This window comes from Microplitis mediator, chromosome 2 (genome assembly GCF_029852145.1).
Source record: "Microplitis mediator isolate UGA2020A chromosome 2, iyMicMedi2.1, whole genome shotgun sequence".
Taxonomy (NCBI): Eukaryota; Metazoa; Arthropoda; class Insecta; order Hymenoptera; family Braconidae; genus Microplitis; species Microplitis mediator.
Window position 1 is genome coordinate 16,807,285 of NC_079970.1, and position 27,640 is coordinate 16,834,924.

The 27,640-nt window shown below is 28.6% G+C and overlaps 6 protein-coding genes across 7 annotated transcripts; 5 read left to right on the forward strand and 1 right to left on the reverse strand.

Annotated features, from left to right (window-relative positions):
* The first annotated feature begins 2,072 nt into the window (after positions 1-2,072).
* Positions 2,073-2,951, forward strand: LOC130662966 (uncharacterized). The gene is made up of 2 exons (XM_057461965.1): positions 2,073-2,211; positions 2,314-2,951. Exons 1-2 carry the CDS (start codon positions 2,200-2,202, stop codon positions 2,641-2,643), a joined length of 342 nt encoding a protein of 113 aa, XP_057317948.1. The 5' UTR covers positions 2,073-2,199; the 3' UTR covers positions 2,644-2,951.
* Positions 2,952-5,831: 2,880 nt separating this feature from the next.
* On the forward strand, positions 5,832-7,029 carry LOC130663709 (uncharacterized). Its single transcript, XM_057463121.1, has 3 exons — positions 5,832-5,991; positions 6,124-6,573; positions 6,663-7,029. Exons 1-3 carry the CDS (start codon positions 5,980-5,982, stop codon positions 6,738-6,740), a joined length of 540 nt encoding a protein of 179 aa, XP_057319104.1. The 5' UTR covers positions 5,832-5,979; the 3' UTR covers positions 6,741-7,029.
* A 4,866-nt stretch (positions 7,030-11,895) lies between these two features.
* On the forward strand, positions 11,896-17,987 carry LOC130663535 (uncharacterized). 2 transcript variants are annotated; one of them, XM_057462801.1, is made up of 7 exons: positions 11,896-12,036; positions 12,843-13,107; positions 13,201-13,371; positions 13,448-14,755; positions 15,246-16,091; positions 16,616-17,145; positions 17,235-17,987. In XM_057462801.1, exons 2-7 carry the CDS (start codon positions 12,850-12,852, stop codon positions 17,587-17,589), a joined length of 3,468 nt encoding a protein of 1,155 aa, XP_057318784.1. In that variant the 5' UTR covers positions 11,896-12,036; positions 12,843-12,849; the 3' UTR covers positions 17,590-17,987. The 2 variants fall into 2 exon arrangements, with proteins under 2 accessions (XP_057318784.1, XP_057318785.1); XM_057462802.1 differs by having other exon boundaries at positions 13,204-13,371.
* Positions 17,988-19,386: 1,399 nt separating this feature from the next.
* LOC130663552 (28S ribosomal protein S34, mitochondrial) lies at positions 19,387-20,932 on the forward strand. The gene is made up of 2 exons (XM_057462832.1): positions 19,387-19,753; positions 20,476-20,932. Exons 1-2 carry the CDS (start codon positions 19,544-19,546, stop codon positions 20,869-20,871), a joined length of 606 nt encoding a protein of 201 aa, XP_057318815.1. The 5' UTR covers positions 19,387-19,543; the 3' UTR covers positions 20,872-20,932.
* A 1,330-nt stretch (positions 20,933-22,262) lies between these two features.
* On the forward strand, positions 22,263-24,512 carry LOC130663551 (uncharacterized). Its single transcript, XM_057462831.1, has 3 exons — positions 22,263-22,422; positions 22,507-22,971; positions 23,055-24,512. The coding sequence occupies exons 1-3, from the start codon at positions 22,371-22,373 to the stop codon at positions 23,267-23,269; spliced, it is 732 nt and encodes a 243-aa protein (XP_057318814.1). The 5' UTR covers positions 22,263-22,370; the 3' UTR covers positions 23,270-24,512.
* A 74-nt stretch (positions 24,513-24,586) lies between these two features.
* Positions 24,587-27,548, reverse strand: LOC130663550 (uncharacterized). Its single transcript, XM_057462830.1, has 3 exons — positions 25,522-27,548; positions 25,229-25,410; positions 24,587-25,136 (listed from the first exon to the last, which is right to left on the reverse strand). The coding sequence occupies exons 1-3, from the start codon at positions 26,283-26,285 to the stop codon at positions 24,619-24,621; spliced, it is 1,464 nt and encodes a 487-aa protein (XP_057318813.1). The 5' UTR covers positions 26,286-27,548; the 3' UTR covers positions 24,587-24,618.
* Positions 27,549-27,640: the final 92 nt, after the last annotated feature.

Consider the following 27,640-nt stretch of genomic DNA (forward strand, 5'->3'; position numbering starts at 1 on the left):
ATAAAATAACAAGTAAGATATTAAGAATCAAAATAGAAAAAATCACCATAGAATTGAAACTAATTGTGAAACTTGTTCTTTAATTTTAATTTTTCTTTCTTAATGAAAATTAATTTATCTGGCACTACACAGAAAAAAAGAATTTCTGAGCGTAAGAATTTTTTTGTATTATAAATTGAACACGAAAATTTTCTTGTCTCACGCGAATAAATATTTGCAATACGTCTAAGTCGGGTGGTAATAATGAAATAGCCAATTCCAAGTAGTCAATTTGAATTACCACCCGAAAAAAGGACGCTAAAATAGTACTTATCCCGCATAAATAAAAAAAAAGTTTGTTTCTTCTTCCAGATGTACAAAAAGTGAATAAAATTTTTTTTTTACATTTTACACAAAATAATAAACTATATAGTGATTCTATTACATAAATTTGATTTTCTATACCATCAAAAAGCGTCGAAAAAAAAAGTTTTTGAAAAAATTTTAATTTTTAAGCTCCCACCCCCCCCCCCCTTTCTCCTCGATATTTTAAAATGTTTTTGTTTATTATAATTATACTTTAATCATTGGAATTTTTTATATAATAATCTTCATAATTATCTTATCATTTACTTAAATCAAGTCAGTTTCATTTCATATATAATAGTATATGTTTCAGATATTACTATTAGCATTATACTTCGACTTAAGTGCACTTGCTATTATTTAATAAGTAAATGGTCGTGTAAATTTATAAAAAATATACAGTGTCAAAACTCATAAATAATTAATAATTATCGAATCACGTAGAAGAAATTAATAAAAAATTTATCAATGGTAATCTTTGATTGACAGTTAATTAAAATTTTATTATAATTTATATATAAATGTCGGAATGTAAAGTAAACGCTCATATACTTTTTGAAAATGACTAAACATTTTTTTTTATGCTTATATTTGATATCACTTAAAAGAACATTATTTAGATTGCATAATTAAATTTGGTTAATATTTTGTGGCTTACAAAACATGTAAGTAAAGTTCACGTAACTTACAAGCATCGACCGTATTCTTTCAAGTTTAAATTCTAAACATGCAGCACGTCATGAAATTTATTATTCAGTTGTTGTTAAAAGTACATTTATATTCAATCAATGTGGCTAACTCGTTACCTAAATTACCGCCTTAGACGTAATATGTTATTAGAACAACAATCAAATTCTCAGGAGTAAGTGAAAGTGCATTTAAACGTTACAATACAAAAGTGGCCTTGGCTAGGGATCTAACGAATGAAGGTCGATGATTTTAACTAACATTTCTTTTAGCGATAAAAAAGGTCATAAATAAATATTAAGAAACTATTATTATTTTCAACATCTGATTGAGACAAATCAATCTCATAAAAAAATGTATACTTTGGACTTACATTATTAAGAAATAAATAAATAAAAAATTTAATGTAATATTAGCATTTTAACTCATTTAGGCTAGAATAATTTTTAAAAACATTTATTTTTAATCTACATATATTTAAATTTTAAATCTATTATAGGTGGGTGCTGGAGTTTTAGTTTTTATTTAATATTTCTCTGATGTAATAAAAGAAAAAAAAATAACAATAAACCACATGCATATAATTCATAAGTAATTTTTATTTTAGAGAAAAAAATTTTTGCACATGCTAATATAATGAGTCAGGATATATTTAAATACATACCTGTACAACCAAAAGTCGTTCAACTTTGTCCTTGCTCTCTGAACAACGCATGTTATAATAATTATTTAGCTATTTATCAGCCTAATGACTACTCGCAAAAATATTCTTAACAACTTCTTCCTATTTATCAGCCTAATGACTACTCGCAAAAATATTCTTAACAACTTCTTCCTGACGTGTCTAATCTGTTCAAGGCTAAAAAATAATAAATTTTCATAATTATAAATGACATAACAGTTAAATGAACTGCTTGAAAAAAAAAAAAATAATAATAATAAATAAATAATACGGAAGGAGGCATCGTGATGATTAAAAGACACAATGAACAGTGAGAGGTAGAATAGTATTATTATCATATTTAAATCTCTATGGTGAATTTCGAATGCATTTGAAGGCCCCTACGACCAATAGAAGTGGACAAGGTATATAAGCTGTATATCTGGACCGAGAAGATCAGTCAGAAGGTTCCTGAGGCCGTAACAGACGCATTTAAAAAATTAATCATGTTCAAGTTGGTATGTATAAATGAAATTTACGTTTGTCTTATTCGAACTCTAATTATTTTATATATGTCTTAAGATTTTTTTAACAGTTACTAATTTATGATACAATTACAGTTCGTTGTTGCTGCTCTTGTTGCTGTGGCGGTTGCAGAATACCCTCATACTGGTGGTCATTATCTAGCCGCATCTCATCCAGTTTATAGTATACACGAAAAAACAATTGAATCTCATGGAAATTCAGTTGTACACTCCAGTGCACCAGTAGTTCACACTGTTCCTGTTGTACCTGTTGTCCCTTATGTTGAACATAAAAAATTGTACTACAAATCAGTACCAACTCATGTCATTTCTGAAAAAACCGTTTCAAATCATGGCCACAGCATTGTACACAACGCACAACCCGTGATTTCATCTGTATATGTTGCCCCAGCTCATTACGTTTAAAAATCAATAGTTTAATAATTTAAAAAATTTTATTATTATTTTTAGCATGATAATTTTTGTAGTTTTATTAGGAGTCTAAAGAAGTCTTATTAATTTGCAAATTTATCATGTTATTATAATTTTTAAATGACAGTCTCATGAGCCTCTGAGAGGTCGTAAATTTTCACTTTGCGTTTGTTTGAACCTGATGACACTTCTTATATTTTATAAATGTTTATTTCTGTTTTTAATTGAATAAAAATTGTTTTTTACTTTCAATAAAAAATGTTTTTTTTTAAATAAATAATTATTTTTATGACCGATTGAATTTATTGAAAAAATAATTTCCAAGATAACTGCATAATATATTTTATTAATAAAATTTTTATTTAACTATATCTGCTATTGAATATTGCGGAGGATCAAAGGAATCCACATGACAATTTATGTGATTGATAAAAATTGTATCCCTTCTCTTAAAGTACTTTTACTGATCTTGATGACCTCGAGTATGAAGAAAAAAAAATAACGATTATATGTAAATCCTCAGCTCTTATTTCTTCTTCGTAAATCACTTTAATGAGACTATTAAAAAATATATGCGACAACCAGCTGACCCTGCGCGCCAGCCCTAATACAACTGTTTTTAAGCTTTAAAAGTTTGAGAAGCTTACTTTTGATTCAAATATAATAAATTTATTTATCAATTATTCTATTTTAAAAATTATTAATCTGTTTTATTAATCATTAAAAAATTTATGTTTTGAAAAATTGTAAAGAGTAACAAAATAATTAAATTATTTTAGGAAATATTTAATTATTATACAAAACTATTAAAATAACTTGTATAAATTACAATACTATGGGTTTTCAATTTAAAAACTTAAATTGTTAATTTTTCCATATTTTATCTCGAGGAATTTTACATTCAATTAAAAGGTTTTAACAATTTTCAGTATTTCAAATTTGGAAGATGATTTTTCTAATAGTATTTACTCTACAACTCTATTCAAATTAAACGTAAAATATCATCATTTTTTAACTTCTCGCTAAGAAAATTGGAAATTTTCAAAAATTCAGGAAGTTATTGGTTTCGGTCCGATTTTCGAAAATCAAATTTCTGAGAGATCTTGACGTTTTGAGGTTCTAGGAAGCTATTCTGATTAATTTCAAGATGATGTCCGAGTGTATGTATGTATGTACGTACGTACGTATGTAAATATCTGTAACTTTTGAACGGATGAACCGATTTTGATCGTAAAGGTGGCATTCGACGCGACTTGTCAATATTTAAAAGCTGTAAAAAATTGAGCTTGATCGGTAGGGCTCGTTCAGATATATTCCAAAAATAAAATTTTTCCAAAAATTTTTAATTTTTTAAATACAAAACAAATAATGAAATAAATAGGGGAGGAGGGGAATTTTCTATACGCCAATAAATTCGGACGGATAATAAGCTTATAGAAATTTCTTATATAGTGAGGGCTAAAATAGGCCACGAAAACTGTTCATTAAATATAATTTATTAAGAAAGTTAAAGATAATAAAATTACGTTTTAAAGTTATATCGCAGCAAATTATTAAAATGACTTTTATATTATTAAAGTACAATTGTTTTATAGTTATTTGCAAATATCACACGTGTAAAGAACAAAAAATATCAAATCCGAAATTTTTTGGAGGGCCCACTTTGCCCCTAATTTTCGATTTTTCAATTTTAATGGACGCAGCATAATGAAGTGAAAATAAGTATCAAGGGTCCAAAAAGAAGTAAACGCGTAAAAAAAATTAATGATATTATAATTATTTTTCTTAAGGGGCCCACTCTGCCCCCCTCTCCCCTACTGAACTCATTAAATAATTTCCGCAATATTATTTTTAATTATTAATCAATAAAATTAATTCTAATAAAAATATAAATATATAGAAGTATATGTACGTATGGACATATACCTTTGAATTCGAGACATAAGTGAACCTTGAAGACGAAGGACTTTTATTATTTTTAAAACATTATCCGCTTTCAATCGTGTAGAAGAGAGGAGAGCCTTCGACTTCTCCCCATACAATGTTTCTTCTTCCTTTTCTCTTTATCCTACTCGTAACTTGTACTTACTTCATCCTTTTATCCTTTTTTTACCGATCTCGATCTGGATCTATGTACCACTCGCACCATAACAAGTTACACAGGAACTCAAGGTCCAGGTGAATGAACGCACTCGTTAACAACGTATCTTTTATTATTCTTCTTTATCTTTTTATACTCAATTAAATCCTCTGTAAACTCTATTTACTAAGTAAATTATATTACATTGTTTGTCAACAAACAAAAGTAATATTTACAGTTAATGTTTTCTTTTATAAACTTACTAATAATATTTATCCAAAGATTTTTTTATTTTATCAACTAATTATTTTTCATATTTTTCTACTTTACATCTTTTCATAAGTCATATATTAATTATATTATATATGAAGTAAGAACAGGTATTAACAAAAATGCATTTAATTTTTACAAATAAAAATGAATTTTACTTAGCTTATCATTTTTTACTTACTTTACAATTATATTTTTTAAAAAATATTTCCTTTCCTTAAGGAATTTTTACAGTATCTTTAAGTTAAAAAATAAAATTTAGCATTAAATAAAGAGTTTAATGACGTGTTTAAATGTATACTTCCGGTTAAACATGAATAGTAATAGAAAAAAGCTCTTTCAGTTTTTTTCTTCGCAAAAGACTTAGCAATAGCTTCAGGTCATATAGGTAATACGTGGTGTATCCTAAGAAATAAATCAATGGGGTAATGGCCGTTAGTTAAAGTACCATAGGCCGACAACCTCTTGCGTCCTGAGTATCGGGAAGCAAAAGTACTAGTTTCTGCTCTTCACCCATACCAACACGATATAGATAGGAATTCACTGGCCGCAGATAGGGCTCTCAGGGAGGAGCATTTTGTATCAAGTTCCCTGGTCTCATTTTTTATTGAATCAAAATTCATTGTAGTTGGCTACAAAAACCTTTAAGACATTTATTTACCCTCTCATGACAAACTTTCATACTAATAATGGATTTTCAATATTTTGCTTATTTTTACTCAAGACAAAAGCTCGGGTAAAGTCACTTGGAAAATAGTCGTAAAGAAGATCCTGGGATGTACTTAAATAATCCGGCCCTGTTGCAAGGATCGTCATGCAACTACAAGTACTACTACGAGTAGGGTATTGGACGAGTTGACTTTTTATCGAGCACAGGCTTCGCTTCTATAAGTAGCTGAGATCATCGTGGATCCTAGCACACAATAACGAAACCACCTCGACATCTCTACAGAGTTCACTTCCTCTCTGAAAGTATCAACATGATTCAATACGTAAGTATAGATTATTTTTTCAATAATATAATATATATGCATATTTAATTAAATATTTTTATTTAAACAAAAAACATGCATACATCAATGTCAAACAAATAATAATTTTTACTTTGTTTATTCTTCCCTCAGGTTGTCTTGGCTATTTTAGTTGGAACTGCTTGCGCAGCCCCAGCAGCTGAACCAGAAGCTGCACCTCATCATGCGACTCAACCACACGGAGCATCAGCTCACGAAACGTCAGCTCACGAAACAGCACCAGCACACGAATCATTAGCCCATGCGCCAATAGCAATTGAGGCTGTTGAACACGAAATAAATGACGCACCAGCTAGTCCAGCTCATGTTGAGCATGCTTCTGGTCCATTTTCTGGCCCATCCTCTGGTTCATTTTCGGGCCCATCCTCTGGTCTCTCATCTTCTGGTCCATCACCGGTTCCAGCAGCAAAACAACTTTTGATTGCTGAATACCCACTTTTGAAGACTCCAGCATCAACCGCTAAACTTACACCAGTTGCTACTTCATTTGTAGCACCTATTCCACCTCTTACTTATGCTGCTGCTCCCGCTGTCTTGACATCGGTAAGTCTACTAAAAATACATTTTTTTTCTACTGAAATAAATTTAACAGTGTTTGGAATCATTATTATCTATCAATTAATTTAAAATAGTATCCCGCTTGGGGTGGACTTGCCGCTCTTCCTGCGAGCTACTCGATTGAACAACATGGTTATCATATCACTTATTAATTGATGCACTATCCGATTTCTTGCTTTATCAACATCAAGTCAGATATCAACGCCGGAATAATCACAAGTCGCTTGGTAAAGAAAATTTAAAACATTGAATTCCTTTCTCTTCTTAGCCTGGAATCGGTAATCTCAATTTCTTTATAACGCATCACCGTTATTTTATTATCATTTATCATTTATCAATCATTCTTCATGTATTTAAAAAAAATCATGCGCATAAAAAAAATTATGATGACAGAAAAAAAAAAAAAAAAAAAAAATAAAAGCTCAATTTTTTTAAAAACTACATTCGCATTATTTTTGTAATTTTTTTACCATAAACCTATACAAGAATAAGAATTTTTTTAAACATATTATATACTAATTCAGTAATTAATTTAATATTATACAATAAATTGAATGATTACGATAATTATTTTAAATTAAAACTAAAATTAATTTGAAACAAGATATTAAGGTTTTTATTCATAATATAATACCTAATTCTCACAAAACTTCGATGATTATCTAAATACTTATAAAATAAGTTTTTGCAGTAATATTTATATCAAAACACTTATTTAAATTTCTAAACTTTTTGCTACGAAATTTAAAAATGAAAAGAAATTATTGATTTTCGAAATTTGAACTTTCATGAGACTTATGAGACATTTATGTTTTGAAATTTTAAGAAGCATTTCTGGCTGTTTTTTAGGATGGCGACTATCCATCCGTGCATTCGTGATGTGCGTATGTGTAGGTGTATTTTTACAATATATTATATTTCCTGAAGAAATAAACTGATTTGAATTATTGCTACAGCAATTTAAAAAAAAAAAACCGTCACGTTTTAAATTTGGATAAAGAGGAAGATACAGTTAAATAGATTTTGTTATTCAAAAAATAAATTTTTTCAAAACGTGATTTTTTTAGAAAAATCTGCTCAGTCAATTCCCTGGTGGAAATTTTTCGGACTTTTGTCTGAAAAAGTCTTTAGAACTCTAGAACTGAGTTTTTCAGACAAAAGTCCGAAAAATTTCTACCAGGGTTGATCTCAAACAAGAATTAAGTTTCTAGATTTTATAAGCTCTTTTTACTCTAAGACTTATTTTAATTGGTTAATTTTTTCAAGATGAATTCTTGAAGAAACATTTAAAAAATAATATTTTTCCTCATTTATTTCAAGTTATACGAAATTTAGTAATCCGATCGGATCAGTCGATTGATTATAAAATTTTGTCATTTATTCATCCTAATAAGTCCTTCTCATTACCGTTAGATCTGTTATATAATATTCAATAAATTAATTTTTGAAATATTGTCATCACAAATTCAACAACTGCAGCAGACTCAGCGAGACAATCATTTTTTTAATTTCTTATAATGAAATAAAAACATTATTTACAAATTTTGAAGTATATAATAAAATAATAATAATAATACACTGTAAAAAATCGGGAGTGAATTCGAAGTGATTACGGATTTGATTTCAATTTGAATTCACTCCGTCAATGGGAGTTCTGGAGTTTTCAAAACAATCACTTTATATAAGGAGTAAATATTAGGGAGTTTCTCTTTTTAGCGGAGTGATTTCAGAGGGATCTGGATTTTATTTCAATCCACATTCACTCCGATTCGGAGTTTTAATATTGAAATAAACTCCCCTTCGGAGTGAATTTCATTCCGAGGGGATTAAATAAATAAACAGTCATCCGCTCCGCATTCACTCCGCATTCAATCCTCGTTCACTCCGCAAATTTTTTACAATGTAATAATAATAATAAAATTTAAAAAATAAATTCAAGCAAGAGTTGATGCATAATAAAATTAAAATTAATTTTCTAAACTCAAAACTTTAAAAACTCATCATAGTCATTTATCGTAATTTATTTACTAAATGTAGGTGTAGCCTCAATACATAACTATTAATAGTTTAAAAATATAGTAAATTATTATATTTTATTTTAGCACATACATTTTATAATGAGTCAATATTAATTATTTTATTTTTTTTTTTGTTTTGTACTGATTTCAATTAAGCGTTATAATTGGATAATTAACATGTTCAATGTAATGACAAGTTTTTCTACTTATCGTGATGTTATTCTGTCATGTCATGGAGAAATGGACAGTACAAATACACTTATTTACAAAGAATTTTATTCACAAAGAGAGGGAAAGTGGAATTGTCCATTGACTTTCTCGACGATTTTAGCACTCTTATCACATATTTCTTCAATTTTTCAAAATTATCTATTGTCTAAATATAAATTATAATTCGAAATAAAAAATAAAAATAAACAAAACTAGAACGAAAAAAGTAATTCAATCTAAATTATAACGAAGACATTAATTTTGATTTGATAATTCAAACTAAACAATTGATTAGTTATTTATATAATTATTTTATTCATCTGAATTTTCATAAATTAGGACAAGACAGTTCATGGTAAATCTATAACGTGAATTCCCAGGTTACAACATACCAAGGAAATCCCCCGTTAAGTAACTCCTTAAGTGTAAGTATAGTAATGAAATATAATCATGATCATAAGCGATGTCTGCTTAAAAGTTATTCGTTGTAGCTATTGTATTTTCATTTTAAAAATAAATTTTTATATATTTTTTATTTTTTTTTTTTATGATTTTTCTAAGTGAATTCACTTTATAGTTTGGGTTGACCGAACATCTTCCGAAACACTTTCTCCCGGATACACAAAAACTCTGAACAAATACATATTGTCGTCACACTGTAAAAAATATATCGTATTTTACGTATATATATTTTTCGCCCCTTTTCTCATATAATTTAATTTAGATCTACTTTATAAAAAAAATATACAGCATTACGGCATGTTATTTACAATGAATACGGGAATAAAAAAAGTTTTATTATACTTTATTTTATTTTTGTTATTGTCATGATTCAGTTACGATGTCAAGGTTGACGACGGCAAAGGTGTATAAGCAAAGAAAGAAAGTCTGCTCTTATATTACCTGACGTCAGGAAGTGGGCAATCTGCTTACCTTTTTTATTCCGATTCTTTCAAAGTTGTCCAATTTTTTTTTTTTTTTATAACTTTTTTTTTAAGTTATTATATTATTTTTCTAAATTATTTTATAAAAAAAATATTTTTTTTTTTTATTTTGCTTCAATTATTTTAGTTGGAAATGAATGATATATATTAGACTATTTTTTTTTTTCTCGAAACCCTCTATTAAATAGTTGCAGGGAAGTGAAATAACGTGCTCATTAAAAGATGAGTTCTTAATATTAATATTTGGAGGAAGTCTATCGCAATTTTTTATTTCCTATTTAAATAACGTGGAAAAAAAATTTTAAGTTTGAAATTTTATACCTCGGCAATGGTTCATTGTACAGATAAGCTCTGGATATAATTTCGTAAAGGATTAAACTCTCTAGAAAAAAAGTCTCTTATCGTTTTTTGATAAATCCAGCTGTTCAAAAGTAATTGGAGCTTGAAGTCAAATTTATAGCAAATTTCGAGATCTTTTTACTTTTCTGACGAAACTATCAGACTTATCGCAAAATGTAATAAGATCTTTTTTGTAGACAATTTTATTCCTTACAAATTCTCTGATAAAGTTTTTTAAAATTCCACATTGTTTTCTAGTTATTTTCATTTAAAAGTCAAGCTCTTAAAAAAAAAGTGTTCTGATCGATTTCAAGATCTTGACATTAAAATGAAAATAACTATTTAAAAGTTACTCTAAAAAACAAAATTTGATTCTACACCGAGAGAACAATTTATTTGACCCAAATAAGATTTGTTTCAGGCAAATAAATCCCATATTTGAATGGACCCAATTTGAGACAAAGATATGGTACATTTGGATGAAATAGTGATTTGTTTATAAGTAGTTAACAAATCTTTATTTGCAATTTTTTTTCAACCCAGATTTGTTAACTATAAACAAATATATATTTAAATGAAATAAATGATTTTGTTTTGTTTTCTCAGTGTATCAACGAAAAAAAAATGCGTTAACAGCCTAATGTTGCACTAATGAATAGTTCTGTAAAATTTTATTGTCTATTAAATACTACATTAAAACTCAATGAACCTTATATTATTATATGATAGGATGATTTAATAAGACATTTTCTTAATGAAAACCTTTTAAAAGATCATTGACCTATTCCAAACCACCAATTAATGATGCATCAAATTGCAGCGGTCATCCTCTTCATCAATTATGTCGTGACTCGTAAAAAAATATTTTTAAAATTGAATATAATTTTATTACTAATGGCAGTCAAACTTGATGGAATTATTGTTATTACTGCGTTTATCAACAATCTTACTGCCTATTTTTGTGTTTTGTTTTTATTTTTTTATGTAAACTCGTACTTTTAAGAGCACTAGTAATGACGCCTTTCTAGTGACGCACAAAACTTTTCTTTAAACGAAAGAACTCAATCAGAATAATTCATATATTATAAACATAAACCAGGATCTAACGTTATATAATTTTTATACAGACCAAAAAATTGATTTCATAACTTCATTCACTAAAAATTCCCGCAGATTTTCAATAATTAGTATACCAGTCCTTGGTAGTGCTTTGACGTCATTGAAGGTTTACTTTTTTTTCTACCTTTTAGTTACGTAACGGTTACGTTGAAAAAATTTGAATGTCGAAAGAGTTTGCTGAAGAACCAAGATGTCCGAATTCTTGGAACATGGTACTAATTTTTATACTTAGTGACAATAATAATCTATTGTTTGGTATTCAATATTATTTTTTACTCTTTTAATTATGTATTTTATTTTTGTTTCTTCTCATTAATTAATTCACTCCTAACATTAAAATCTATTGCTCAATAGTGGTTGTGCTGATTGCCGGGGAAACCCCAGACTTGTTTCAGGTTGTTGATCTTACGATTTCATTGTGTTGTCCATAAATAAAATTACATTTCTCTTTTATTTTATTCAATACAAAAAAGAAACCCTAATTTTTCAAAAATTTAATAATTATTTTGTAAATTATTTAAAAATAATAAACAATCATAAAAATCATCACCGTGATTAGAATTTGAAGAAGTTGATGGAAGGTACAGTCGTGTTGACGTCTGAGTCATATCGTACAATTTACCCCACTTTTTTAACAACCACGTTTCTTCAGCATCCTGAATCTACGTATATAAGATTGGTGATTGTCGACAAAAGCTCAGACTTACGAGTGACGAGACCGTATCCAGGAGAAAGTGTTTAGGGGAGAAAGAGACAAGCCTCTATATAAAGACGATTCGTGTGTTGAAGAGTTTAGTGTCAAAGTGATTCAATAAGAGGTAGGTACATCTAACAAATCTTAATTATTTTTTATTTTAATTTTTTAACATAATTAGATTAACAAGAAATATTAGAAAAAAAAAAAAATCAATTTTTCAAAACTTCGATTGATAGTTTTCAATAATAAAATCAAAATGTTCAATACATAAAATTGTCTTTATAAAATTAAAATCTATAATAAAGATAAATATTATACATAAACTTTCACTGTATCAGAACACATTTAAAAATATAAATTTGAATGATAAATATATCGGTCATAAGTCATGAGTAGGTGTAATGTAAGCAAAAGTCGAGACATGCTACTTATTCGTCTTTACCGGTCAAACGACTTTCTCTGACTTCCTCTCACTTTCGTTAATACGTCAGTTGAATAAAAATAAATTTTCTTTGTTTGGGATTCACGCATCAACTAAAAAAATCAACGATATGCCATAACACTTAATTAGAATTTATAAAACAACGATAACTAAAGTAATGCAGTTAATAAAACTTGATTTAAAGAAAATATTAAAAAAAAAAAAAATACTGTAATCAGATAATGTAATTCAAAAACATTGTACTTTTTTTTATTGCTTTACTTTTACATTGTTCTAAGATAGAGAAAATAGTATGAGATCAGAACCGAAAATCCGAAAAAAAGAAAGTAGTAGATGGAAAGTCCCATTTCCGGATGATAAAACATTACTTTCGCATTATAAAGATCTTGCATCTTTCTTACAATTATTAGTTGTGAGATTTAATAAATATCATTAAGTAAACACAAATAAAAATTAATATTAATCATCGATACTATTATTTTCAGGATTAAAATGTGGTTTATCCTCTTGACGAGCTTACTCACCCAAGGACTTGCTACCCAAGTATCTTTTCAAACTTCAAGTTCATCATCAGCATCGGCATCCTCATCATCTGAACAAAAGAATGAATGGTCTTGGCAAGAGCCAAGTGCAGCCGAAAATTCACCTCAAGAGTCTTATCATCCCTTAAACTTTTTACCGGGAGATGCTCAACCAGATCAATTTAATGACAATATTCACGATGGTTCTAGTGGAGTTGCATATTCTACGGTAAAAAAACTTTTCATTAAAAACGTTGTAATCATACACATAGATATATATCTCAAGCATATTTTATATTTAATTGGCTTCATTTACTTACAGCAGAATGCAGTAGTTGACAATATTTTGCAATCTAGCCGACAAGGCCGTAATCTTGCAGGATATGATGATTTATACGCCGATCCTGATGTAAAAACTGTTCTTCAAGCAGGAAATGATACCATTGCTCGCGCTTATATTAGAGACAAACTTTGCTCTTTGGGTTTAATGAATGTAAGTTTTTTAAAAAATTAAAAAAAAATTTTTTCGAAAAGATGAGAATTCGATTTAAGTGATGAATTTATTTTAGTGCGATAATCCTGAAGGAAGACGCCCATATTATTCTCCTCATCGTGACATTCATCCTCAAGAAGTTATTTATGCTCAACCTGTTACCATAAAACCAGTAGGACGTCCATTACCCGCAATCGCTGTTAAAAAACCTTTCGTTTATGGACCTCCTAGACCTGTACCTCTACCACCAAGTTTCAGCTCTGGATCACACGGGCCTGTCTATGGCCCACCAAGTTCGGGACATTACTCTGGACCTCAGCCTCCATTTTCTGGACCACCACACAGCTTCGGTGGGCCCTATCCTGCTTACAAAAAACCTAGTATAATTTCTGGACACAAACCAATCTATGAAGATACTGGATTAGATGGTGAATATGACTTTGTACCTGAAGACAAACGCGAATTTATCGACAAGAAAAATGTGATTGTCCAACCAGCTTCTGGTCTTCAGCAACATGTTCATCATCACTATCATCATACTGACGGAAACAAGCCATCTTCAGTCATTGGCGGAAATACTGGATTAAGTGGTCCCATAATTGGACCAAGTTCAATTGGTGGAAATGGTTTTAATGGTTTTAATGGTAATAGTAATGGTAATGGTTATGGCTATGGATCAGGTACATATGGTAATTCGTACAATGACTTTGATGAATACAAAAAAGCATTTAAAATAAAATCTCCTTCGGCTGGTAATAGTTTAGATCCTTTAACTGCAACAAGTAGCAGTTATGCCAACCAGTTTCCAACGTATGAAAAACCTAAACGAGATTCTTTCTTCAACGGTAAAGAAGCTGGCAAAGTATTAAACTCAGGATTTGCTGGTAATCAATTTGGATCTAATAACTTTGGAAGTAGCAACTTTGGTAGCAATAATTTTGGTAGCAACAACTTTGGCAGCAATAATTTTGGAGCAGGAAATAATGGACTCAGTAATAATATTGGATCTAATAATAATGGTTTTGATAATGGATTCTCCTCAAACAATTATGATAATTGTGTTTGCGTTCCTTACGAGCAATGCGCAACTCTTGATCACGCAGGACGTAAAGATGATTTATTCCTTCCTATTGATCCACGTAATATTGGAAAAGATATTGACGCAGAAACAGAAGATGTTGTTGTTACTGATTCTAATGGTACTATGTCTATTATCCGAGTGCCAAAAGAAGTTAATGCTACTGAACAAACTCAACACGTCGATGAACAGAAAAATACAAATGACAAGAAATTAGATGACGCTGACAAAAATAATAAAACTGAAGGCATTAAAAGAAGCAAACGTGAAGCTAAAGCAGAACCTAAAAATGATGATACTCAAGGCGTAAGTTGATTGTAATATTTATAATATTTTTAAAATGCTTGGAATGGTATGTCGCCTAATATTTATAATAAATTCCAAAGTTTCCAATTGCTTATTAATGGTAATGGTTGCTAGCTAATCCTGAATACCCGGACCTCGGATCGTAATTATCCCAAATAAAATTACAATTGCTTGAATGCTATTTTTAATTACTTTTCTTATATTTCTTCATATTTAATATCAGAATTAAAGTTTTTTTCTATCTTTTCTTTATTTTCTTTATCCACAAATGACACTTGTATATCAGAACAAAAGAAATATAGTTATTCATTTACGTATAAAATCGCGTGATCAATAATTGTTGAAGAGTTATTACAGTCACCGAAATGAGGTCCAGGAGTTCGTAATAAATATTAAATAACTTAACCACTTTTTAATTACAATTAAAAAAAAAAAAAAAACTACCAGACCTTGGATCTCTACTATCTGGCTGTATTGGCTCTATTTGCAGCGATTGCTTGGTAATATTGACACATCGAAATTGAACCTGCGGCCTACATGGGGCGTCAGTTTTGGTTTACCACAAGGAGGAAACTATCCCGTCAATCAATATGGTGATAATCCACTATCTAGTCCTTATCCTGGCTATGGCGGTGGTGGTAATGGCCTGAATCTCGGATTAGTATCAGTCAATCCTTTGGTATCAGTCCAAGTCTCAAAAGATGAATATGGTGAAAAAGTTGTCAAGCCATTTGTAAATTTACACGTAACGCCAAATCATGGATTGGTCAATAAACTTGGTGATATACTGGCTTACAAAAAGGAAGCATTGCTAGGAGGTCATGGAGGAAATCATTATCCTGGTGGGCATTATTCCGGAGGATATGCACCTCAGTACTATCCAAATCGCCCATCACATTATCATAAACCAACTTTCTTTGAGAAACCGTATTACCATGAAAGACCACAGAGCCATTATCATAATCATCAGCATTACCATCAACAGCAACCTTCTTGGTCAGGCAATAATCATGGACATGAACATGGACATGGACATGGACATGGACATGGATATGGACATGGACATGGATATGGAGGAAACTATGTAGAAAATCCTGGACATTATGCTGGAAATTATGGAGGCTATTCTGGATATGACAGAGGCGATGAAGATTATGATTTTGCTGATGATGATATTAATGGTTATTATAGAAATGCCAAAACTAACATTAGTGCAGCTGGATTTGAACAGTCACAAAATAACAATAATAATAATAATCGTGGTCATAATGGTGGAAAGGTAGCCTTTCGAGACAGAAAAAAACGTGATGTGGATAATCTGATAAAAATTGAAGAGGTAAGATGAGGAGGTTCATTTGGACTCGAGGATGAAGATCATTGGAATTCATTCCCGTGGAAATTCCAGACCGACTCACTGACTGTTGACCAAGGAGTATCATATGACTATTGACTTTAATTATATATTTTTACTTCCGTAGTTAAATGTCTTCTTTCTTTTTTTTTTCTTTTTCACACAATTACTGCACATATAACTTTAAATTTTTACTGCGGGCTCTCTAAATATCCGCTCACATTGTTTATAAAAAGAGTTGTATTACTCAGTGTATGCACCTTTCACGATATTTAATCTTTTCCTTATTTTTATTGTAATTACACTAACAATTGCCGCTGTTTTTAAAGCTTTCTCCAATTCTTTCAAATATCTTGACTGCTTTCAATACATTTTTCTGACTCAATACGCAACTGACTTTTGCAAATTTAAAAGCAAACGCTGGTCTGGTGTACATAAGCATTCAGCATTTTTTAAATTTATTTATAACAAATAAATAAATAATAATAATAATTACTTTTTAATAACAGCGTCAATTTGGAAGACCACCAGTATGTGGACCAAGACATGTTTGTTGCCGAAAAAATCAACTTCAAGCTGGAATTAATCGACCCCGATACGGCCAATGTGGAGTTAGAAATGGCCAAGGAATCAATGGACGTATTAAGACTCCAGCTTACATTGACGGAGACTCTGAGTTTGGTGAATACCCATGGCAAGTAGCCATCCTCAAGAAAGATCCTTCTGAAAGTGTCTACGTTTGCGGTGGAACTTTAATATCACCAAGACATATTTTAACCGCAGCACATTGTGTTAAAACTCACGTTGGACATGATCTTCGAGCTCGTTTAGGTGAATGGGATGTAAATCATGATGTTGAATTTTATCCATACATTGAACGTGATATTGTCAGTATTACTGTTCATCCTGAATTTTACGCTGGTACTTTGTATAACGATATTGCTATTTTAAAACTCGATCATGATGTTGACTTTGAGAAAAATCCTCATATCAGCCCAGCTTGCTTACCAGACAGACACGATGATTTTACTGGTGCAAGGTAATTTGATATTTTACAATATTAATATTATCGGTTTATTAATTTATAACTTATAATCATACTAATGTGATTTATATTTATGTGTATAGATGCTGGACAACAGGTTGGGGTAAAGATGCCTTTGGTGACTTTGGAAAATATCAAAATATTTTAAAAGAAGTTGATGTACCAGTTGTGAGCAATGCAGTTTGTGAACATCAAATGAGAAGAACAAGATTGGGACCAAGTTTCAGTCTTCATCCAGGTTTTGTTTGCGCTGGAGGAGAAGAAGGAAAAGATGCCTGCAAAGGTGATGGAGGTGGTCCAATGGTTTGTGAACGTCAAGGAATTTGGCATCTTGCTGGTGTCGTTTCTTGGGGAATCGGTTGTGGACAACCTGGAGTACCTGGTGTTTATTCACGAGTCTCTCACTACCTTGACTGGATTCGTCAGAACTCGTATTAAAATACTTAAATTTTTTTTATATTTTATTTAATTTTTTTTAAAAAGTAAGTGAGTTAATATTATTTATTTAAATGATAATTATATCAACTGAATGTTATGAAAATCAATTTTTTCATAATATGTCAACATACTCATTTATTTAACTTACATAACTTATTACTGTGTATATAATATGTTTTTAATAATCAATAATATAATATTAATATTTAAATGATTTCTTTTTACTTTAATTATATTTATATTATTAATGATGCGTTGTATAAAAAATTAGATCTCAACAATCATGTCGCTAATTATACAGAATTGCATTCAATTTCTATTAATTTATACAATGATAGCTATATAAATTAAGACTTTTTTATTATAAATGTATACTTGCAAAGCAAAATTTTAAGTTAAATAAATTTATTATCAGACAATTTTAAAGATGCAGACTTAATTTATCATTTATTTTTATAAATAATTTAATTAACATTTCAAAATAATATTAGTACCGTATATAAATACACGATTTAATGATATCATTATTTGAACTGAAAATAATGATAATTTATGTACAAATATCTATGTCGCCAATAAGAAGCCTCCAAATGTATTATTTCAGCATTCGGATCCCTGTTGAGCATTTTTTTTTAAATGAGATCACTAAACACTATTAGTGAAAATTACACCAAATTCGTTGTTAAATTTAGACGGTGGGAATTTAAAATTTTTACACTGCCAAACGTGTAAATGTATAAACCATGATAATTTTGCGTTAAGAAAATTAATCATAAAAATATTGAAATGTTCAAAATACTATTTAATATCTAAATAAAATTAATGTAGTTATTGATTAAGTTGTTAAAAATATTCAATGATCGTTTGTTACTTATTAATCAAAACTACAACGCGTAACACGGAATGGTGTACAAAAAGTAGATTACACCGTGTTAAAATTATACGGATTGCAAATTTACACCGAGATAATTTTACACCGTTATTACACACTACACGGCCGTGTAAAGCTCTTCAGGTCCATTTTTACACCAAAATTTTTCACAGTATAGAACTGAGTATAATCGAGATGTATGTAGTTACCATCTAGGATTGCAACCAGTATAATCTGAGATGTAACTGAGTTAAATCTGAGATAGAACTGAATATAATCCAGATGTAAGTGGTTACTATCTCAAATTTTTTTATATCTCAAATGTAACTGAGTATAATCCGGGATAGTAGCCAGTATCATCTTGTTCTTTTCGTGAGGTGAATACTTTTTACATGTATTAATTTTAGCACCATACCTACGCCGAAAGTTTAAATTTCTGCCCTGTTTAAAGGAAAGAAAGTCGTTCTTTTCTTTTATGAAAAACAATTTTAAATAAGAATCAGCACATGCGCCATTCTTCCCACAAACAGAGGCAAAAATTTAAACTTTCAGGTACAGATTTGGTAAAAAATTGTCTAATATACTATTCCTCTTCAAATATTTACTATTATAAATGAAATAAAAGTATTTTAGAATAAGTTCTTCAGCTTTTGATGTAAATATATAATTGTCAAACTTTTGACATTTAAAAATCAACGATTCTCATCATAAATACCTTGTATTTTTTTAAAAACTCTATAAAAATATCCCTACCTACTTTACTTTATCAATTAAAAAAATAATAATGAATTGCTTTGATTTTATTTGAAATTTCTCAATAAAAATATTTATAAAAAAAACTAAATTAAATTTTTGCCGCAAAATATATTTTTCAGCACATGCGCACTTGAATGAATCATTTTCACGACATGCGTAGTAACCAAAAAATACCGACACATTTTATGGCTATAACATAACCTTTGATAATTCAAGTTTATTATTAATAATAAATTGACACAAATATTTTTTAATAATAATAACTTTGTTCGGTATTTATAAAATAAATTAAATATAGTAGAAAAAAAAAAGTAATTAAAAAACAATATGCCATACCAATATATCGGTCGTACAACAGACTACTGTGGCAAACCATTATGGGAAATATTAGGAAACTTGAAAAATTATGGTGTAGGACGACTTGTTATTAGACATAAATTTGCACGTTATCCTGAACCTTGTTACTATAAAATATTAAAAGTTGCTGCACTTCCAAATCCAGTAAACAAAATAAGGCCTACTTTTATTAATGATATAGTAAGTATCAAATTATATGAGTGTGAATGTAGCTGACAGTTGTCAATTTTTTGAGTTTTTGAATAAATAAATGAAATGTAAGTATAGAATAAAAATTTAAAAAAGCGTATTTAAATAATTGAAAAATCAGTATGCGCATTTTTTTTAATTTTATGAGTTTAATTATTTATAATACTGAAGTTAGCCGACGTCTGATAATTTTTGATTTTTTTAAAAACGAAAAATTATTAAGAAAAAAATTTTTTTAAATCCACTCGGATTTTTCCAATTTTCTACGTGTGCATATTTTTAGTTTTTTTTATATTTTTATTCTGTAATTCATTTGGTGAAAAAAAAAATCCAAAAATTTTGGATCACCTGTTAACTTCTGGTTTATAATTATTTAATTTATTATGATACTGAAGTTAGCCAAGATCTAATAATTTTTTAATTTTTTTTTTAATTGATAAATTATTAAGAAAAAAAAATATTTGAAAAATTGCACCTGAAGTTTTTTAAATTTTCTACAAGTGCATATTTTTAGTTTTTATTTTTTTGTAATTGATTTGATGGAAAAATAATCCGAAAACTGTCAATTGTCTGTTTTCAACTTCAGGATCATTAATTTGTTTATTTAAAACTTAAAAATCACCTTATGTCTGCTACATTCACATTCGAAACATTACATTTAATCTTATTGAGTGATTAATTCATAAATAAACTAATTAAAAATTTTTTAACAGCTTGAGCGTACATGTATAGTTCTTTGTGAAAAAGTTTTCCGAGGAAAAAAATTTGATTTACTTGTTCAAATAGATGGAGCGTCTTATAAAGCTGATTATCAATTAGTACCAAAAGATGAAGAGTATAAATATATAAATGCAACACAATCAAAACCAGAAGTGGTTTATTCAAAGACTATGGAACTTCCCCCATTGTTGCGAGAAATCGCAATTAGAAATATGAAAGCTAAAGGACAAACAATAACTCAAGAGCCGGAAATGGATATTGTTTATAATCAAATGGGATTTAAATTTTACAGAATTGCGAAAGATGGTGAAAAACCAACTTTTACACCAAAAATTGGACTTGGAAAACCACTATGTCCACGATTATATGCTAATTGTAAACCAATATAAATTTCTAAATATTTTTAAGTTTGTACTAATAATTAAAAAAATATATATTATCATAGATAAATATACTAAGATTTTAACTCCAATTATTTATCATTACGTAGTATAATCTAAGATTAATATTTATAGCTAACTGTCAGAATTTTAAAATATTATTTTAGCTTTAAAATATTTCTCATTTCCATTTTATAAGATTTTGAATTAAATTTTTTTCTCTTCCATTAATAATCATAAATACTAAATTAATTGAGTATCTATAAATAATTGGTTAAACATTTTATTTTAATATCGATTTGAATAATATCTGTTTTTAACAATAATTTAATCATAAATCATAAAATTTGCTTTCAGTAATTGTGTACAGTTTTATCCAATCGCTGTATAACTTTCTAGCTTTGCTGTAAACTATTAGGTAATTGATTGTCTCCGACTCGTTATTGTACGTGTCAATTGAATTTGTTGAAGCAATTTTTTTTTCGAGATGTTGACTAATTTTGCTGTGTCTGAGACGAATCCATGTCTCAACGAGTATTCGATACTGGGATCATCCCAATAAGGAGTTACATGTTTCAACAATGATACTGAAGTTAGCCGACATCTAATAATTTTTGTTTTTTTTTTTTTTCAAAACGATAAATTATGAGAAAAAAATATTTGAAAAAATTGCACTTAGAGTTTTTTGAATTTTCTACATGTGCATATTTTTTTTTTTTTTTTTTCTTGTAAACAATTTATTGAAAAAAAATTTTGAAATTTTCAATTGTCTGCTAAATTCAGAATCATGTTTCAACAAACATATATCTGACTGAATGAAGACAGATATTTTTTTATTCACTTGGGCTTCCTGTATGTTCCTTAAGAACTCGAGACTTTCTTCCAGATGTGCTGTAATCTCGTCAGGTTCAACTTACTGACAGATTAACCCAGGAATCGTTTTGCAGTTTATCTCCTAAGGCTTTCATCATTGATTTGCTCCAACGATGTGGTTCGATTTAATAGATTTCTGCACTTTTCTCTTAAACACTTTCTGGATCTTCTATTCTTTCATATGCTCATTATATCAACTAATTACTGTACAGACTAATAGGTACTTCTGCCTCTCTGTATGTAAATGTTACAGTGTACTTCTTACTACTCCTTACTACTCCTACTACTTGAATTTTGTTTGTGCTTGTAAATCATAATATTTTTTTATTATAAAACATTTTTAATTATAAACAAATTCTTAAAATCATTTTAAATTTTATATCACAATATAAAATTATATATTATAAATAAAATAAAATTATTATTTTTATGACAATTTTATCATCATGTAATTATTGATTTTACTTTGTTCATTGAATTTTTTCAAATTCTATTCTTTTTACATTTATGAAAAATTACTTAAAATAATTTTCATTTGTTTTTATATCAATGTCTATTTTTTTCATATGACAGATCCATGATGTTTTTACAAGATAAGTTTTGTTTAACAGATATATATTTGAATAAATATTTAAATGCAGTCTAAGTGTGCAGATGATTGTGCCAAAAGCTTAAAACGCCGTAAAGGTATATTCAAACTACATAAATTTTAATATATAACAATAAGTATTTATCATAAGTCGTAAACTATTGATTGAAAAATTAATTCAGACTATGAAGAGACCTTGAGAGGAGGACAAAAATCTCAAGATAGTGAAAACGATGAGTTGTATTTATCTGACAGTACTGAATATCTCAGTTTTGCACGTCAAAAAAGCTCTACAAGTCCAGGAAGTTCACACCCTGAAAGATCGAAAAAAGATACTCCGAAATCTAGACGTGTAAAAAAATCTTATGAAAATCAAGAACAATCTGAAGAAGATGTACGTGTTTCTAAAACCTCAGCTCGACGTCGGCGACAGACAAGCTATGCAAAAAGACATTCATCTAGATTAAATGAAAACTGTGCAAATGTTGACTGTTCTGGAATACCTAAAAGATTAGTTGAGTCAGAAGAGAGTGAAGAGTCATTGTCGTCTGATATTTCTTGTCCACCACGCTGTGATCGCGATTTGACATTATTGCCTAAGCCAAGCACACCTTGTGATTCTTCATGCCCTAAACAAGCTAAATTAGGTATGAAATTAACTCATTTTTTAATAGTTTTATTCAAACAATTGTTTTTTATATTTTTTATTTAATAAAAATTTTAACTCTAGATGAAGAAAGAGAAAGACACCAAGAAGCGGTTGATAAATTTTTACTTCACGGAGGACTAAGATACTTTGATGACTTATGTCATTGTTCATTAAAATGTCTCTTAACACAAATTTGCGGTGATCAGTTTGTAAGAAAAACTGCTTCATCAACAATATTTTTCATATTAGGCGTTAAATTATGTTTTGAACTTGAAGCTTGGTATATTCCTTTTTAAATTATAACAGTAAATGCACAAAATTTAAGTTATTAACAAAATCATTTCATTAGATAATATTTTAATTATAGTCAAATGAATTCTATTTCTTATCATCTATTCAGCCGAAGAATCAAAATCACTTTTTAACTGTGATTTTAATTTTTATTATAAAATAAACAAAAAAATATTATGATGCTTTCAGCTTTTCTATACTCTAAAAATATTTTTTCTAGTTTTGAAAAAATTTTAGGCTTATTTTAATTGAACTTGTAAAGCTAACAAAATAGCGTAAATCTATAAGGAACGAAGGTGTTTCAAAATTTATTCACAAATTGATCAATTGATTGAGAAAATATAGAAAACCAAAGGAATTCATAACATTAGAAAAAAGCGAAAAGCCTTCAATATCTGTAATTAACTGTACCTATAATCTTAAAATGTAGCAGCTATTGGAGTGAAACTTTCATAGAGAAGCTCGTAAGTCGGAAAATTTCGGTAATAATTTAGAAATGAGACTCCACCTGTTTTGTTTTGTAGAAAGGATTACATGTTTTTTTTTTTCAAACTTAAGGTCAAAATACAAAAAATTATTTCAGAATATTTTTAAAAGTAATCAAATATTCTGAATAGTGCCTTGACTCATCAATCTTTGGAAAATACACAGTAAAAAATTTTCCGTATTCATGTAAAGAAAAAAATCGGTGTGAAAAATAACAAATGGAAATGTTAAATTAACACTTTACGTGTGTTGCAGATAACATTTAAATGTTTAAAAGTTTTAGAACCGATAACAGAAAATATTAACATATTATATATTACTTTTTTTTACACAAATGAATAATATTAAAACAACACAAAAATTTGTGTAAAATATTCTAACACACAATTTTGTGTTAATTTTTACAATTTCTTTTTTTTTACCGTGTAGGGTAGAGGTACCATTTGTGGCCACTGCTCCATTTTTGGACATTTAATACTTTATTTTAATTAACGAAAAAGTGTAAAATAAAATTTATATTTTAATAGTGGCATAAAAGTATCTCTGAAGAAATTAAAAAAATTAATTATGTCATTGTCTTTTACAAATTATTTCATTAAAATTTTTCAAGTGTCCAAAACTTGCTCTAAAGTGGCCAAAAATGGTACCTCTATCCTATTTCTCTATGAATAATAAAAAATACGAGTATCCAAGTTAGCTCGGCTGTACCAAAATTAATTATAATCAATACCATAAATTATCCAATTTAAAATTTGAAATATTTCACAATAAATATTTTTTGTTGATTTAAAATGTAGTTTAATTTAATTTAATAATCAAAATTAACAAAAAAATAATAATAATAAGAATTATTAATAATAATAATTTTTTAAAAATCTTGATGTTTTTGTTTGTAAATGACTTTTATCATGCAAAGTAAAATAGCTATTATTAAAATAATAAAAGCTGAAAAAGCATAAGCAATAATCAAACGATTATCGATAATATATTGTTGATGATAATTTTCGGGTAAAATAACTCTAAAAGAAATATCATCAAGCCAATTAATTGTTTGGTTGTGCGGCTGTAACTCTCCAAGACTCCGTGTTTTTCTTGAATGCCCTGCGGGACAATTTAATGCACAGTCATTACCATCTAAACAACCAGTAGCTTTAATATTGATCACCATTTCATCAGTCTCTTTCATATGATCAAACATAAAAGCTTGGAAAATTAGATAACTCTCAAGCGGTGTAACACGATATTGTTCGCGTGAGCAAATTTCACGAATTTCTTGATTGAGGCACCCATTGGAGTCTAAGATCCACATACTATTAATTATTTTTTTTTGTCTTTTATTTTCCAAATGGTGAATAGTAACATCGCTTATTCTTGAGTATCGCCACCCTAATAATTATTATTTTCAAATATATAATAAAAAAACGTTTTTTGCTATATATAATCAAATAGATAGATTGTAAAAAATGTTTAATGCTTACCATCGCCTTCACGAACTGCAACTCTCAGAAGAATTTCTTCACCAAGAATAACTGTTCCACCAGGTTGAATTCTTGAATCAAATAAATTATCCGATCCAAGAGTTTTTCGGTATAAACCAATTTCAGTTTCAAATGCATTTTTATGACCACCTGTTGCTACTCTTGGAGCCATTCTAGCGGATCTACGAGTTAAATAAATACACCATAAGTTACTTATGATATTTCAATAAAGAAACTTATTTAGTTTTATAAAAAAAAAAGAAAGAAATTTTTAAACTAAATATTTCACTCACGTATCAAGTGTTTTAACGTGTATTCTTTTGGTATGTGAAGTTATTTTTTCTTGAGTACGACATTTTAATAAAATTTTAATATCTTCATTAAGTTTAAGCCCAGATACAGCAGCAAATCTAAGATTCAAACAATAAAATTTACCGGTATCTGTTGAACAATCTTGAACTCCACAATTCCAAAACATTTCATTACTAAAATTAAATCTGTACTCATCATTAACTTTAATTATTTTACAATAATCACTCGTAGCACCTTCAATTACCGGATAGTCAGATACTTTGGGTGGTAAAACTGATGCTTTAAAAAATACTTCATCATCAGTATTTTTACAAGACATTGAATTAATTCTAATATATTTACTGCCTTCGTCTTTTTCAAAGTTTGCATTAATTTTAATATTTGACTGCCTTATAACCGGTGGAAGATAATTGTATGATTCCCGAGGAAAGGGTGTTTGCAATTCAATACTCGGTTGAATAATATTGCTAGAAGAAATAATTGGTCGATAAAATGTACTTCTTACTCTATTATCAATAACTTCTGGTAAAACAAAATCTGGTTCTCCAGGTGGTAAATATAAATGTCTAGCAGTTGCTGTTTTATTATCATTTGACTTATTAGGAAAATTAATTAACACTTGATGTTGTTGCTGATCTTTAAGTTCTAATGAAACTCTATCAAGCTTTGTTCCACTAGACACTGATATAAAAATATTAATAATAACAACAAAACGATAGGTTTTAGTAAATTTTAAGTATTCCATATTTTTCGTAATATTATTGACTCATTTTCATGAGGATTTACGAGGAACGACTGAGTCAATAATCGTATGTTGAAACGTTTTTAAAGGCTTGGGTTATTTTCGTCTTTACATACACGTTTATGATCAACACAAAACCTGTCATTGTTCTCATATATTGAACAACATACGAGGAACACCAGCGATGCCCATTATTAAGTACCTCACTTCGTGATTTGGGCGATGATCAGGTACTTAGCATAAAACATCTTTCATATCCTCAATTTAAAAACTTGCGGCCATTAGCGACAACCGATAACACCTGGTTGACTGGCTGGCTTTTCTACTCTCTACTTAAGAACATGATTAACTAAAGTTGAATGATCAATTTGGGTTAAAGGGATTTCATGGCATCGAAAGTTATATAGTGACATTATTGGTGTACATTTTTGACTGGGTCAACCAGTGTTTTTAAATCGACAAGCAGTATCCTGGTGTACTGGTTAATAAAAATCATTTTATTTTCCATTATTTCTTTTTCATCATTTGTTTTGCTTATTTAATATTCAATGCTTAATCTTTTAAAACACAGTAAGTAATTTATACAATATACACTGGAAAGTAATCATAAACATGTATGTCATCTAACTGCAACGATCATTTTGTAAACTTAACAATTGCTATGATTTTAATACGTGACCGTTGGATTATTACTAAGCATTATGTGAATATTTCAAGCGATTTTTAGAAGCTATGGGAGCTATAAACTCATACTTATTAATATAATGTCATGAAAAAAAAAAAAAATAACAATAAATAAAACGAGTAGTTCTATGACATCTTAAAGTCCTTGGAGTTTAGTCAAGACAAGGTCAAACGAGGCATACTATTTTTTTTTTCTTGAATATTCATAATAATGATAATAATTAATAATTCTTCAAGTTTAAATCATTTCCTTATTATTCTTGAATCATTAAGACTTTTTGTCTTGAAATATTACCATATCTGTAGCTTATAGAAATTCTTAAATGCTTCGCTAGTCTAGGAAGTATAAAACCATGTTCTCACTCCTTCTACAAAAGGTATAAAATTCATTCATGGACGTTAGCACGAATCTCGTGTCTGGTTTCCCGCTTTATTAGTAATCACCCACAGCTTATTTAATTTTTTTTTTTTAACATCATTACACTTCTTGGAGTCTATCGACCTGTCTGGCAAGTAATTGCAGATAATTATAATTAGTATATGCAGAATTTGCATTTTTAACTAATAAAATATTTTATTAATTTTTAAATTTTCATTACTTAATCTAAAACCCTGTTTCATTACGTTTATTTGTAATATTTAAAGAGTGTTGTAATTGTTTTCATTTTCAAAAA

Coding starts and splice junctions, on each gene's coding strand:
- LOC130663709 (XM_057463121.1), top strand. Junction 6,574..6,662: donor CTCCCGCTGTCTTGACATCG/GTAAGTCTACTA, acceptor AATTTAAAATAG/TATCCCGCTTGGGGTGGACT.
- LOC130663535 (XM_057462801.1), top strand. CDS start 12,850: ATGTGGTTTATCCTCTTGACGAGCTTACTCACCCAAGGACTTGCTACC. Junction 13,108..13,200: donor GTGGAGTTGCATATTCTACG/GTAAAAAAACTT, acceptor ATTTACTTACAG/CAGAATGCAGTAGTTGACAA. Junction 16,092..16,615: donor ATCTGATAAAAATTGAAGAG/GTAAGATGAGGA, acceptor TTTTAATAACAG/CGTCAATTTGGAAGACCACC.
- LOC130663552 (XM_057462832.1), top strand. CDS start 19,544: ATGCCATACCAATATATCGGTCGTACAACAGACTACTGTGGCAAACCA. Junction 19,754..20,475: donor CTACTTTTATTAATGATATA/GTAAGTATCAAA, acceptor ATTTTTTAACAG/CTTGAGCGTACATGTATAGT.
- LOC130663551 (XM_057462831.1), top strand. CDS start 22,371: ATGCAGTCTAAGTGTGCAGATGATTGTGCCAAAAGCTTAAAACGCCGT. Junction 22,423..22,506: donor AAGCTTAAAACGCCGTAAAG/GTATATTCAAAC, acceptor AAATTAATTCAG/ACTATGAAGAGACCTTGAGA. Junction 22,972..23,054: donor CCCTAAACAAGCTAAATTAG/GTATGAAATTAA, acceptor TTTTAACTCTAG/ATGAAGAAAGAGAAAGACAC.
- LOC130663550 (XM_057462830.1), bottom strand. CDS start 26,285: ATGGAATACTTAAAATTTACTAAAACCTATCGTTTTGTTGTTATTATT. Junction 25,411..25,521: donor CACGTTAAAACACTTGATAC/GTGAGTGAAATA, acceptor TTTAACTCGTAG/ATCCGCTAGAATGGCTCCAA. Junction 25,137..25,228: donor TGCAGTTCGTGAAGGCGATG/GTAAGCATTAAA, acceptor AATAATTATTAG/GGTGGCGATACTCAAGAATA.